Source organism: Talaromyces atroroseus (genome assembly GCF_001907595.1).
Source record: "Talaromyces atroroseus strain IBT 11181 chromosome Unknown scaffold_18, whole genome shotgun sequence".
Taxonomy (NCBI): Eukaryota; Fungi; Ascomycota; class Eurotiomycetes; order Eurotiales; family Trichocomaceae; genus Talaromyces; species Talaromyces atroroseus.
Window position 1 is genome coordinate 272340 of NW_017971450.1, and position 15673 is coordinate 288012.

The 15673-nt window shown below is 20.1% G+C and overlaps 1 protein-coding gene across 1 annotated transcript; it reads left to right on the forward strand.

The window, feature by feature from the left end:
* Nucleotides 1-5203: 5203 nt before the first annotated feature.
* Nucleotides 5204-5452, forward strand: UA08_09169 (hypothetical protein; the record flags this gene model as incomplete). Its single annotated transcript, XM_020264154.1, has 2 exons — nucleotides 5204-5289; nucleotides 5338-5452. 2 exons carry the CDS (start codon nucleotides 5204-5206, stop codon nucleotides 5450-5452), a joined length of 201 nt encoding a protein of 66 aa, XP_020115711.1.
* Nucleotides 5453-15673: the final 10221 nt, after the last annotated feature.

A 15673-nucleotide genomic window follows, 5' to 3' on the forward strand; every position in this document is an offset into this window, starting at 1 on the left:
AAATATTTTCCTCATTTAAAGTCTAGTTAAATATAGCTTAGCATATCTAATATTATAGGAATTAATAAAAAAAAAGATATTAGTGATAGAAAATAATATATATCTAAAATAAGCTGATTTAATAATAATCTCTAAATCTATTAAGATAATATAGACTTAATCAGCTATCTTAATAGTTATTAATATTTTATTCTAATCAATTACAGGAGTCCTATTTATATAACTAAATTATAAGCTTAGGATATAATAATAGCCTAATATTAGATAATCATCTTTTTATTTTCTTATTAAAATCTTTAACTAGTGAGAGTCCTTATAATAATAGATTAATATTCTCTAAAAATATATTATTCTTATTTACTAAGTTTTAACTTTTAATATAAGATAACTATATATGATGCTAGCTTAGATGGTTATAGTATAAGAGAAGGCCTGCATACATATTTTAGTATTAAAATTCTATGGGAGTTTCTTTTATGGGAGTTTAAAAATAAAGTGTCATCTATAATTCTTATATAGGAATAATATAATGCTTATTTAAAGATTTTATTATATACTTATCTATAATAGATTCTTGAATATTACATATAACTTTCTAAAGATAGAAAAGAAAACAAGAATTATTATAGATACTCTATCTAGAAATAGCCTACTTATAAGTTTATAAAGGGGAGTATGATTCTTTATAATAGAGTTAGTATATAGTAATATTTATTTTATAAGAGTAATAAGAGAGTCTTAAGAGGCATGAAAAGAAAGAAAAAGAAGCTAATAATTATATAATAAAAATAATAATATAAATAATAATAGTTTTAAGCTTATTTATAGTTAATTGTCTAGAATATTCTATCTATATTTACTTAATGCTAGATTTATCTATAGATAAGATACACCATATTATTTAACAATTCTATACTTTAGATTATGTTTATAAGATAAGCGACTAAAAGCTTATTATTTATATATAATAGGACATTTATTAGCTTTAATAAATCAATAAAATTTAGTCTAAATACCCTTCTACTTCAGAGACTTTCTAAATTAATTCTTAAATATATACATATAATCTTTCTAATTTTTATTATAATCAATATACTAATACTAAATAAAGTGCATTTATTCTTAAATATAATAGTCTTAACATATTTTCTTTATTATAATTAATAATATATTAATAAGTTTTAGAGCTAGCATACAGTATTCTTTAGATAACTGATCAGTTAATATAACATTTATAATAAATAGTGTTCTTATTTCTTAGAATAATAATTCCTTTCTAGTGAAAGTAGCTGATAAATAAACTAAAAAAGATATTACTTGATTTTACTATTAATATATTTTCTCTTTATTAAAATTAATTAATAAAGAGATATCTATTTTATAAAAATAATAAGAAAGCCTTAAGAGGTATGATTATATGGCCTTATACCTAGATATTAAAGATACTATCTAGTATTTCTATATATATAATTAAGCTTAAGCAAAATTAATCCTTATAAAGAGTATAAAGCTAGCAGTTATATATTCTTAAATAAGCCTAGAATAGTAATAGCTATATATTAGCTTTCTAGCTTAGCTAAAAATCTCTACTTTAATATATATATAATTACTAATCTATATCATGCTATTTTAAGATATTTAATAATAAGATCCTTATTATAATAAAACATAAATTAAAAAAATAAAAGATTCTTTATATATCTATCAACTAGATCTAATAGTATATATTTCATAATAATCTTAACACTAGAATTAAGCTATTAGATTTATTCCTCTAGTATAAAAGACATTTACTTATTCTAAATAACTATCCTATATAGAAATAATATCTTAAATTATAAAAATCTTAGCTCCTATAAGTCTCTAATATCATTTATATATAATATTAATAATTTCTAATATCAGAGATCCTTCTCTAGATTAGAACAAAATTATACTATAAGCCTTATATATACTAACTGCACATTTCTTAACTCAAGAGAGCCAGATTTAAAATATATAATAACATGTCTTAACTCTAAACATTTATTAATATAATTATATAAATATTATATACAACTATAGATCTTAAATTCTAGAGTTATAAATAATATTTAGAAATACTAAGCAATAATTTAATCTAACTAATATAATAATAATAAATTAGAACTAATAATCTCTTTAAATAATTATTAAAGCCTTTCTTATAGACTTAGATAGTCAACTATTACTAATAAAAAACTTTATATAAAAGAAAACCCCTCTATATATAGTACATATAAAAAAATAAATAATAAGTAATTATAAATACACCCTTAATATATTATAATCCTATTATTTTAAAAACTATAAAAGAAAAGCTTATATTTAAAGACACACAAAAAAAGATTAAGGTCTACTAGCTAATTTATTTAAGACTAGCTTAGTCCACTCTAATAGATTTAGAACTATAGCTTAGAGTAAAATAGATAGAGATAATAAATTATATTATTCTAAATTAAACTTTAAATCTCTAAGTCTCTATAGCCCTAAAAATTTTTGACTTAGCAATTACAGTATTAGGAGTAACTTGACTAGTTTTAATATATATTTATGTGGGAAAAGCAAATATCTGGAATTCATTAAAGATATTATTGATAGCTATAATATAATATCTAGATTGTCTAATAAAAGACCCTAAAAATAACCAGAATTAGTATTTAATTAATAAGTTAATAATTTATATAAGTAAGTATAGAAATTATAGTACTTACTAATAAGACTTATAAACTTAACCTCTAAAGAAGACTTGTTAGGTTTTTTATACTTATTATAATATAATAATAAGCAAATAATAATCTAAATACTACTAAAAAATCTTAAAGTTATAGTTCTTGGTTTATACCAAAATATAGAAAGAATCTAGATAAGACTAACATCTTTATAGACACCTATTTAGATATCTATGGCTAGAACTAGCCCTTAATATAGATCTAGATTATTAATAAGTATAGCATAGCTTCTTAAATAATAAAAGTAAATTTTTAAACCACTTAATATTAAAGCATTTTACTAGTATCTAATATAAAGAAATCTCTAGAAGTTCTTCTAATAAGTAAGCCCTTACTCTACTTTTTAAATAAAACTATTCTTACTTAGCTTCTATTCCTGTTTTGCTAGTATATAAAGCTAAATAGGAATAGTATATTTCTAATCTACCCTATCTATAGTCAGAGAGTCAGTAGTTCTTATTATTTCATCATTACTATTATAATAATAACAATAACAATAAATGCATAAATCAGTAGTCAGCTCATGGAAATTGTTAAAGAGACTTATAACCATATTAGATCTATAGGATAAGTTAATCAAGTACTAGAATAAGATCTTATAGTAGACAAACTCCTATATACAAATCTATAATATTATATATTAATTATTAAAGTTTCTACAGCAGTTTACAAGCCTATTAAAAGAACTCCTAGCTTCTTTACAGAAAATCATCAATAATAGCTAAGGCATTAATAATAAAAAAGATAAACTTACAAATTATTATATATATAAAATTATATTAAGTTTAAAAAAACCAAGACTCTTTCCTAATATTGAGAAGTATTTAGTTAAGTGATAAGAAAAACTAGAGAATATTATTAAATCACTAAATAAAACTTCTAATAGGAAAATCTTTCTTAAAATATTCTTCTATTAGCTTTACAACTTATATATTTTATACAATATTAATACAATTTAATAGAGAGTCTTTTTAATATATTTATTCTATTTTAAACAAAGGTTTAATTATTATTATAATAATAACTTAATTAATATTCTATCTAAACTTAATACTTTCTCCCAAATACCAATCCATAAGTTATAATATTAGGCCAATATTTTAGACAAGTATAAAAAGCTGATAATAAATCTTAAAGATAGAAATATTATTTATCTTCCTAATATTAATAATTCCATATAAATGATCTAAAATATTATAGATAGAAATTCTAACTTTTCATTAAAATATAACTAGGAAAGTCATTTTCCATTAGAAGATAAGATACGTAATAGATATATAAGATGGCTTATAAAAAAAGGAATTATAGATAAGGCAGATTATAATATCAATAATAACCCTCACCATCATGTTAGCATAAAAACTACTTACTATTAAGTTATTTAGTACATCTTAGAACATCTCAAAAAACATATATTTATCTTTACTTAAATTCTATCTTTTAGCCTTATATAAATTAGTAAATATCTATTAATTTCCTATTATATAACAAACAGAATCTAATTATATTTAGAGATTATTAAAAACCACCCTTACATTACTATTACTCAAAAGTAACTATATAAATCTTTTTCAGCTTTATTATCTTCTGTGTACTTTACTTCCTCTTAATTAGATATATTAAATAAGATTAAGGCTAATAATTAATCATTTATTTTAATAAAAGATAATAATATCAAATAATCTAATCTAAAATGTTCATATCTTGACTATAGTACTGTAAGACTATATCTTAAAATTATTGTTTCTCAATATAATTCATACTTAGATCTATAGATACTTAATCCCTCAGTAAATATTATACATTAATAAAGAAGTTTATTAAAAAACTATAGATATAAATATTATTTAGCTAATACTTTATAATTTAATAGTACAAGAGAAAAAACTCACACTATAACTAGTAAATTTTGATTACTAGCTTTACAGCTATTTAGTAGTATAAATATAAACAAGATAACAGATATATCTTTATTATTAATCAAACACATTTCCTCTACCCCAGAATACCAATATAATAACAATACTACCTTTAAATAGATAAATAAAATAGATTAGAACATAAGAATAGATTAATAGAACTTAAACTTAGCTAATTAATTTAGATTATTTATTTTATAACTATCTTAATAAGACATTATACTTAATATAGCTATAATTAATTACAGCTTTTTAGCTACTAAATTATTTCCTTAAATAGATAATATACATATATTTTCTTTTAATTAAACTTTTTAATCTAAATCTTAAATAATAAATCTAACTAGACATATCTCTACAGAATATAATCAAGAAATTAATGCCACTCTTAATCAATTAAATATTAACTTAACTCTCAATATAACTTCCCTTCTTCCTATATATAGGGGCTATCTATCAAGCATGTAACATAGTCAGTCTATTATAAGCCATAATAGCATAATCAGCTAATATAACAAGCCTGTGTATTCTACCATGGGCCATAATGGCATGATTAGCCAATATGGCGAGCCTGCATTTTCTGCCATAGGCCACAATGGTATGATCAGCCAATATGGCAAGTCTGCGTTTTCTGCCATGGGCTATAATGGCATGATCAGCTAATACAGCGAGCCTGCATTTTCTGCTATGGGCTATGATGGCATGATTAGCCAATATGGTAAGCCTGCGTTTTCTGCCATGGGCTATGATGGTATGATCAGCCAATACAGCGAGCCTGCATGATTAGATGTCTTATTAAATTAGTCACTAATATAGAAAAATCAAGTCTTTATTATATCCTATTCTTATAATCTATAAAGATAGTATTATTATTGATATTAATAGTGTTCTAAATTCTGTCTTTAATTTTACTATATTTTAGATATTATAATTGCTTCTAGCCTACTGCTAATCTTAAGTCTTAGCATAGTTTTGCTTAATATATAATAGTAATAACACTTATCTATAATTATATTCCTAAGCTCAATCTTCCCTAAAACATACAGTAATATAAGAATAATAAATAATTTAATAATTATATTTTCTAAGAAGTAAACAAATCCTGTTTAAAGATAATTCAATATTTTTATTAGCTTCTCTTTGTATAGTTCAGGCTAAAAGATAATCTAATAATAAAATTAAATTAGAAAGTATATATAATCTTAGATAAATTTATCTACTAAGTATATTTATTACAAATAGAGTTAATAATAAAGTTATAATTTAGTATTAGCTGAAAAAATTTTATATTTATTCTCTATTTTAACTTATTAATTTTAATATATTCATCCTTAACTAAATCTCAAGTAGAATTATACTATCTTATAACCTTATTAAAGAAGATAAAAATAACATTAGTTACTACTATTATAATTTTATTATTATAGATAACTAGATTAAATGACTATCTAGGCTTATAGAAGATATAATTAATAAAAACTTAACTTATATAATATAGCTAAAGTTAATATATTATTAATTATTAAAGTCTTCTATTTCTCTATTAACCTTCTAATAATAAAATAATAACAACTTTCGCTCCTAAAAGAGATTTTAATTTTAAAAAGTATATAAGCTAATTAAATATCTATATATATAGAAAAAAAAATAATAAAATAATCTATTTTATAAGGCTGAGGGGCATTACTAAAATAATAAATAATAAAGATTCTTTAAGCAGTAATACTTTAAGAGGACTATATAACTTAAGATTTTAGGATTAGTAGAGAAGTAAAGATGTTTAATCTATAATATATTAAAAATTATATATATAGGGAATAAAAGCTATCTAGAATATATTAATTCATCTAGTAAAGTGATCTTTTTATTTATTATAAAATTAAGCTTATAGACTATACCTTACTGCTAGTGATTAGAGGAGTTTAATCTATTAACAGATGATAATCCTATTAGCCATAGAAGTAATGGCTTTTCTAAAAGAGGACTGTGCATCTGTAGATGATTGGTCTTATATTATAAGCAAGTAGCTAATTAATATTTGGGTGGTTATTTATACTTATAACTAATTTTATTATTAAAGTATTTCTATCATTATTACTATAGACCGGTTTTCTAGTAGAGTATTTAAGATTTTTTTTTTTTATTATTTTTAGTAGTTAGCACTTAAATTAATATAAGATATATTCTATAATAAAAAATTTATAAAGTAAAGTAATTAATTATAATAGATTAATTTGATTATATCTTATCTACTAAGAATAATAGATAATTAGGCGAAATAAGACTGTATAGTTATTATTATAAAGTTGAATAACCAGAAAACTTTAATATAATTATTATTATTTAGAAAAACAGCTTAAGAAGCTAGACTTAATATTATAGCTAAGTATATAAAGAATTAGTAAGCTAATTAGGCTTAGATTTAAGAGATTAAGGATTGTATAGATACCAAGAAGAAATGATAGAGAATTATAGCAGATATATGGTGAACTAGAATAGTAGAGAATAAAGATATTAAGAAAATATAAATTATTATAAATTATTATTAATCTAAGCTTTAAAGTATATATACTATATAGCATTCTTATTAGGCCTATTAAAACTTATATCTTTTAATACTCTTTTAAATATCTTCTGCAATTAATATTCATATATTTCTTTTTACTTTAATTTTATAGAAATAACTTTAGCTATATTAATATCCTAATATAGTGCTATAATCCCATTAAATTTCAAATCTGTTCTATACAATTCTATAAAAATTGGTTAAATATACTGGAGGAATATATTATATATTTCTTTAGGATTATTTAATAACTGAAAATACTAAAAGTTTCTATTTTTCTAGTCTCTTTTTATAATCTATATATAAAATAATGTATCACTATTTAAAAAAGAAAACAATCTCTTTTCTTTTTTAAAAGTAGCCATAAACTCTTCATGAATCTTAATATAATTATCTAAATATTAATCCCTTTATAGTTAGTCCACTGCTTAACTTATTAACTAAAAAGAGGGATATAATATTTTAATTAATAATAAGCATATTCATTTAAGATTAATTAAATATTTAATATGCTAATTATTATTAATAAAAATATTATACTAATATAAATTTATAAGATTAAATACAAAAAATCTATGCTAAAGATTGTAGTGAATAAAATGAGAGTAAATTGTTTATATAACTATTAAGACTGCTATCTATGCTCAACTATTATACTTATTATAAATTGAATTAGGTTAATATCATATATAATTATTATAATATGCTAAGAGATTAAGAAAGTATATTTCTATAGTAAAATAGATAAGATCTTTAATAATATTAATTTAAATCCCCTTATTCTTTAGATAATATAGTTAAAATATTAATAGCTAATTTAATAGAGATAAGATATTATAATTATTTATTGTTAAAGATCTTATATAGGGAAAAGGCGATTAAGATAATGATAGAATTATATATAAAAGATCCCTGAAAAGATTACTTTTTTTATTCTAATTACCCTAGAACTCTTCTTAAGATTAGGATAGCATTTATCTATCTATCTCTTTTATATAGTTTATAATAATATATCTAATCCTTAGATTATGGCATCTATAACTAATGTATCTATATAGAAAAGAATAATAGAGCTAGAATAATATCATCTATTAAGTATATTATATAAGTCGGCTAGTAAGAGAGGCCTTATAAAGTATAATAAACTTAATAAATTATAATTAGTACTTATTTTAAAAAAAGAACTAGGATAGTATATATTTTGATTACCTAGAAATCTAAATCCCTATAAATGAGATATTAGAATGGCAGAATAGTTTTTTTAAATCTAGATAAAAGCAGTAACTTCATAGTAGAGCTTCTTCTTAGTATTATCTAGATTTTATAATTCTCCTACCTTATAGGGTAGAGGAAATCTAATAAGTATCTATTTCGCGTGATAATGTGTTTATTTATTAATATAAACTGGTATATAAATATTAAAACTATCTATTATTTATTTATTAATATTACCTATTTAACACAATTTTACCTTGCTAAATCTAAGATAATATATTATAATTACTTTAATTTTCTAATAATAAATATATAAGTAGATAAAAAATTCAATTTATTATTTAAGATAAGATAGTTTTTAGAGTATATTATTATCATTCTTTATAGCTGATTTTAGTGTAATATTTCTCTAAAAAAGAGGTAAAGATCTTAATATAATTATTTAATGTATAGCATGAAAAGAATAAAAGGAAATATAATTTAAACTAATATATTATATAATAGTGGTAAGGGGGGTCTATGACCTACTTAATCTGATAAAAAGCTAATATCTTTACTAGTCTTTCTCTAATAACTCTAATATTTGGAATATTTGCTAGATTAAGAGTAAAGATTATTATATCTTTAATACAATTTAATAGTTCTCTATAAAATATTTATTCCATAATAAAATATTAATAAAAGAAATAATCTATTTTAGATTAGAATAAAATTTAGTAAGAGATTTCAAGAATATCTTCTATTAGCTAATTAAAATTAAGCCTATAAAAGACACAATTAAATCACCCTTATATACTAGGGTTAAAAAAGAATCTAAAAACCAATTTTAGACTATTAAATCTTAAGAACTTATCTTATAGATCTAGGTCTTTACTTGCTATAATAGATTATTATTTATTAATAAGATTATATTAAAAATAGTATAGATTTTATAGACTTAAAAATAAATAAAATAATAGTTTATCTAATTGTTACTCTTATAGTTCTTAAGAAACATTTATATAATTATAAGATCATTAATTATTATATAAATAATGTGAGTTCTAAGAGATATAATTGAAGAATTCTATATATTTAAAGGATTTTATATAAATAATTTTCTATTAAGTGCTATAATATTTATTAGTTTTCTTAGTCAATACTGATTATAGTATATAATATATATAGTTAATTACTGCATCTAAGTAATATTATATTAGAAGAAAAACTATATTAATTTATACTTTTATAGAAAATTATCTAGTATTAACTTTATTTAACTTAATCTTAATAACTAAAGTTATATTATTTTTAATTTTAAATTAGATTTAGAATAGTTCAGACTATTTATATATAGTAATTTAAGTAGAAGAATACAGTTTTTAGGATATAAATAATAAGGAGAAATCTATAATAGTAAATATAATATATTAGTAACTAAACACTTAATTTATTTAAAAATTTTTATTAGATTATTATCTATATAGTATTTAATACTATCTTAATAGCTTATTAAGATCCTTTATAAATGTAGTTATAAAGAATATACAGCTTTTAAGATTATAATCAAGTTAATAGTTAAACTGTTTTTAAATAATGATTAAAAGAGATTTCTTATTAGTATATTTTCTTTACTAAAAAGACTTACTAATCTTAGAAATATAAATCTCTAGTTAGAAACATTACTATATTTATAAGATAAATATAAATAGAGGCTCTAAATATAGCTTCTTGCCTTTAGCACTCTCACTAAAAAAGTCTATTAGATAGTAAAGCTAATTCTAATAGAGTCTATAAATCAAGAAATCCTTTAGTAATTACTATAAAACATCTACTTAATATATAAGAAATTCTTTATTTCTAACAATTTTAGCTATATTGATTTCTAGTCTGATGAGTATATTTAGAAAGATAGTCAGTTATACCTAAAATATATCTACTTAAATATAGGATATACTTTCTAGAATTATGACTGCATATTATAGAAATACTAAGGAGACATATATATATAATAATATATTATTATTATCCAATCATTCTATAATAATATTAAGAGTGATAAATATAAAATAAGATATAAAGGATACTACTTATCTAATATTACTAATCTTTTAATTATAAATAGTTTGGCATGCAATATCAATCTAAATAAAGATAAGATTTTCCTGCTAATATTTATATATCTTATCTAGCATCTCTAATTATTAGCTTAGTCCATTAAATATAAAGAGAATAATTATATTATTATAGCTAAAGTCAAAGATAGTAGTATAATTAATAGTTATAATATAAATACCCTATTCCTAGAATAGAGGACTAATAATCCTTATATATTTATTAAGCTGATTTAAGAACTATTCAGTAAACATTATAAAAATAAAAACATTTTATCTTATAAATAGAGCTATATACACCTTAATAAAAAGGGTTAGAACTTAAGGATAATATTTAGAATACTTATCTATAGCTTTTATAGGATTTAATAAATAATTAAAAAAGAGCAAGATACTTTTATATATATTTATAAAGGACTGCATACTTATTAAGACTTTTAAATAGTAGAAAAGCTATTATAATTAATTTAAATATATAAGTATAGCAAGATAATATTAAATATATCCTATATTTAGATTAAGATCTACCACTTTAGTATACTAATATCTTATAACTTTTATATAAATTTCCTAGTTATATATATCTATCTCTTAAATAGCTATCTAGTAATAAGCAAGGTCATTAAGATACTTAATCCAAGTTTCTTTAAGAGCTAAGACATCTTTTAAAAGTAGTATAATTATTGCATATATTATATAGATAAATATATATATATGCTTAAGGGTTAAAGGCAGCTTTTTTTATAGTAACTCTAAGAATAAATATATACTATAAAGCTACATTTAAGTAGATATAGAATAGATTCTTTCTAATTCTTTTAATACTTTACTTACTACTAGATAGTTTAAGATAAGGAAAAAATCATAATACTTATAAAATAGTATTTTATATAGTCTAATAATTCTCTATTACTATTTATTATTAAGCTTTTTTAGTTTTTTATTTTATTATTTTATAATCTTAATATAAACTTTTTCTATCTTTTTTAAACTAGTATAAATAGCTTTAATATTTTTATTTAGTTAGTTTTTAATAATAAGATAAGTCTCTGACTGTAGAAAAAGACTATTTTATTAAATATTATATAAATGATTATTTTTGCCCTTAGGCTTTAGTGTATAAGTTATATAAAGATCTTCTTTATTTTTAATACTTTTTTCTTATAGCTTTATAATAGTTAATTTAATAGTTATCTTCTTAATTTTCTTATCTTTTTTAAGGGCTGTTATATCTATTATAGCTATATTCTTCTAGATAGTCTAATTAAAGATATAATTATATTAAAAGGATTTATACATAAATAAGCTATAGAAAAGCTTGCGTAGATAGGTATAATTAGGTTTATCTTTAAATTATAGGGAGTAAATATAGTTTAAGTAAATAGTAAATTTATTAAAAAGCTTATTATAAAGGATCTTAATAAGAGTAACTATCTTTTTTTCTATAATATAGTTATATTTTTATTCTTTAATAACAGCCTTGAGACTTTATTATAGAAGATTATTATAGAGAAGATATAGCAAAATATAATCTAGTAATTCTATATTATTATAATAAGACTGCTTAATATCTAAGTGAGTATTAATACTGACATAATAAACAGTACTAGTTAAGCTTTTATTCTCTTAATAAGGGATATGAATATAAGTCTTTAGATTATAGTATCTCTTAGCTAGACTAAAGTTAATAACAGTAACTTGATTACCCTGCTTTTCCCTTTTTATAAGAAAGTTGTTAGGCTTAATATTATAATAAATAAAAGACTTATTATAAATATATATAATATAAGTGATGAGTTAAATAGCAAGAAATATCATACTCTTTAGAAAAAGTTTGCTATTATAAAATTTAAATAGATCCCTCAAACTAGGACTAAGAAGATCAATAATCATGATATAATAGTTATCTTTAGTATCTAACCAGTGTACGAAAGGGATATTAATATTACTAGTTAGTGATTTATAGATATAGGCTTTATATTCTAGTTAAAGATATTTAGCTTTAATGCTCTTAAGCTTGATAGTAATTTTTTTATCTAAAACAATATTAGTATCTAAAGTTAGTATATAAATGATTAGTTATAAGCTCTCTAAATCCTAAAAATAATAGAGAGTATATAGTCTATCTAGATAAATATTATTAAATTAATTACTTCTAATCTTACTATTAATACTATATTTACTACTAATATATAAATTTATAATTATTATTTTTAAAAATAATTACTATAGTAAATAGAATATAATATTAGTAGTAGATTTAAGTATCTTAATATCTAATAGAAGATATAGGATAATAAGATGTAAAAAAGAAAGAAAGGGACAAGTAATATAAAAAATCTTATAGCAAAGCAGATATCAGATAAAGATTAAATTAAATGTTATGCCCTAAATAAAGATATAAGCTATAAACTCTTTAATCTAAATAATTTAATCTAGCGGCATCTATAATTTAGAGTAGCTTATTTAGATAGGAAACTAAGTATAATTATATAGAGAGTAGTGTATTATTTAGTTTTAGCTTAAAAAAAGAAAATAATTATTAATTATAATTAATTAGATTTAATCTTTATTATTTTATTTTTATCTAGTACTTCTTTACTTAAGCTTTAGCTTATTATATTTCTTTATACTGATATAGATATAGATATAGGATAATATGCTAATATAGCTAATTAATTAACTATCTAGTATATTATATAAAATGGAACTAATTATACTTTAATAGTCTACATTAAAGATAAGACTATATTTAATAAATATAGATATAAGACTATCTATAAGTTAGTGCATATGTCATAGCAATAATTAATATATTTTATTAATAATATATTAGTTTAGTTCTAGATTAAAAGATCTACTTAGACTATTATACAAGCTAGCTTTATAGTTTCTTTTTTTTAACTAGTTCTTAGTAGACTTAGATAAGGAATTTTAGGCATATTATAGTATAGACCCTTATATTTAGCTTAGTATAATAAATATCTAGCTTATATATATTAAATACTAGAATAATAATGCTTACTAGATACTAACATTTATATTATTTTCCTAAAGCTGTTATTGAATTTAGCTTCTTAATCTTTTATTTAAGTGTAGTCTAGTTTCTAGCCTTATAGTATAGCTTGAGCAAGATAAAATAAATATAAAATATATATAAAGTCTTATCTATTATTAGTATAGCTTTATAAACTAAATAAATATAATCTTATTAAGAATTCTTCTAAATATAAATAAGATTTAAATAGAACTATCTAAGATACCTAGCTATTTGATAAGCTTATTCTTATAATTATATATTATTTAGTGTTTATGTAACTAGGAAACTAAAAAATTTAAGGTCTCTTTAGAAAGAATAAAATGAATTATATTTCTAGTATATCTTTAGTTTTAAAAGAAGTTAAATGTAGAATTGAAATATATCTATATAGTAAATTAGTATATAGCATTTGCAAGATCTATTATTAAGTTTAAACACTATTCTATAAAGAATTATAATAACTATAGTAATATTATGTATCTCTATCTCTATTAGATTAGTCTCTCTTAGATCTAAGACATAAATAAGTTAGTAACTGGTAATTCTAGTAAGATTAAGATGGTTAGTAGAGATACTTAGAAAATCTATAAAATATATTATTTATATAAAGCTATATATAGCTTAATCTTCTAATTCATATTCACTACTATATTAAGTAGATTAGATAGTAATCTAGCCTAGATGTTCTAATAAGCTTGAAATTTTTTTCATTTAAAAACTAGCTAGTATAAAAAGGATAATAAAATTTAGCTAGTTTATAATTATTCTTAAGAAAGGTAGTAAGATAGATAATCTTAAAGCAGTAAAAAGGATCTTCTAAATTAAATATAACTAGAATAAAGCTAGTATATAAAGGGTTTAGCTTTATAACAAAGAATTATAACTAATATAAAGAAGCAGCTAAATAAATAATAAAATATATATAATATAAAAAGTATTAATGAATTACTAGATCTACTTAGTAAGTATATCTATCTTATTTAATTAGAAACTAGTGCTAATATATTTGCATTAATTAGTATAAATCTAGTTTCTATATATTTATACTAACTCTAATTCTTAAATTTATATTTAACTAAGCATATTATTAAAATTATAAGATAATAAAGTTAATAGGTTATAGATTTACTTCTAGCTATACAAAAGAAGATCTAGAGAATTAGATGATTTTTTATATATAATAAATCTTTTATACTCTCAAAATTTTAACTTTAATTAAATAATAATCCTAGACTAGTAAGTCTTGCAAGAATAATTAAGCAGGAAGATTCTTAGAAGATATAGCTAAGATATTTACTAGAATTAAAATATCTTATAATTAAAGAAGAGTTGTGGAAATAAGATTAAAAATTATTTAATAATAATGATTATTTTTTTAGTTACTATTAATATAGCTATAATTTTCTAAGAAATAAGAAGCTTTAAGAAGATAAGAAATTTATCTTTATTAATCTAAGTTAGAGATAAAAATATTAAAGAATTAAAAAGTCTATAAATAATATTAGAATCTTATTTATTTTTTTCTTAATATTTTCTTAATTCTTTTATCTTACTTAGCAGAAAGAGGAGATCTTGATTAAGGAACTATAGAGTATATATTATATCAATCTACTACAACTTAGTTATGATCTTTTACCACTTATAAAGAGTTATTAATATTAGTTTAATAATAAGATAGATTCTTTATTATTAATCTTTAATTTATAGAGTTTTTTCTCTTATAATTATATACTCTTCTTCTACTCTATGAATTAAGTTATAAAAGGTCTATATATTTATAATTTATTATAAAAAGGAATATATCTGATTATCTTATATAATAAAGCATTGGTTTCTTAGAATATCTTATTTAAATTAATAAATAGTTCTCTAGAGATATAATATCAAGTTATACTCTATCTTATATAATAAATAATTTTTTTAAGTTTATGATTGGCTATTTTAGGGTTATAGAATATGCTTAAAATTCTTCTAATAATTAATAATATATAATAGAATATATATTAAATATTTTATAGCTAGGGCTAATATTTCTATTAATTATTTAGAAGAAGGAAATCCTATCTTTCACTAAATATATCATCTTAGGC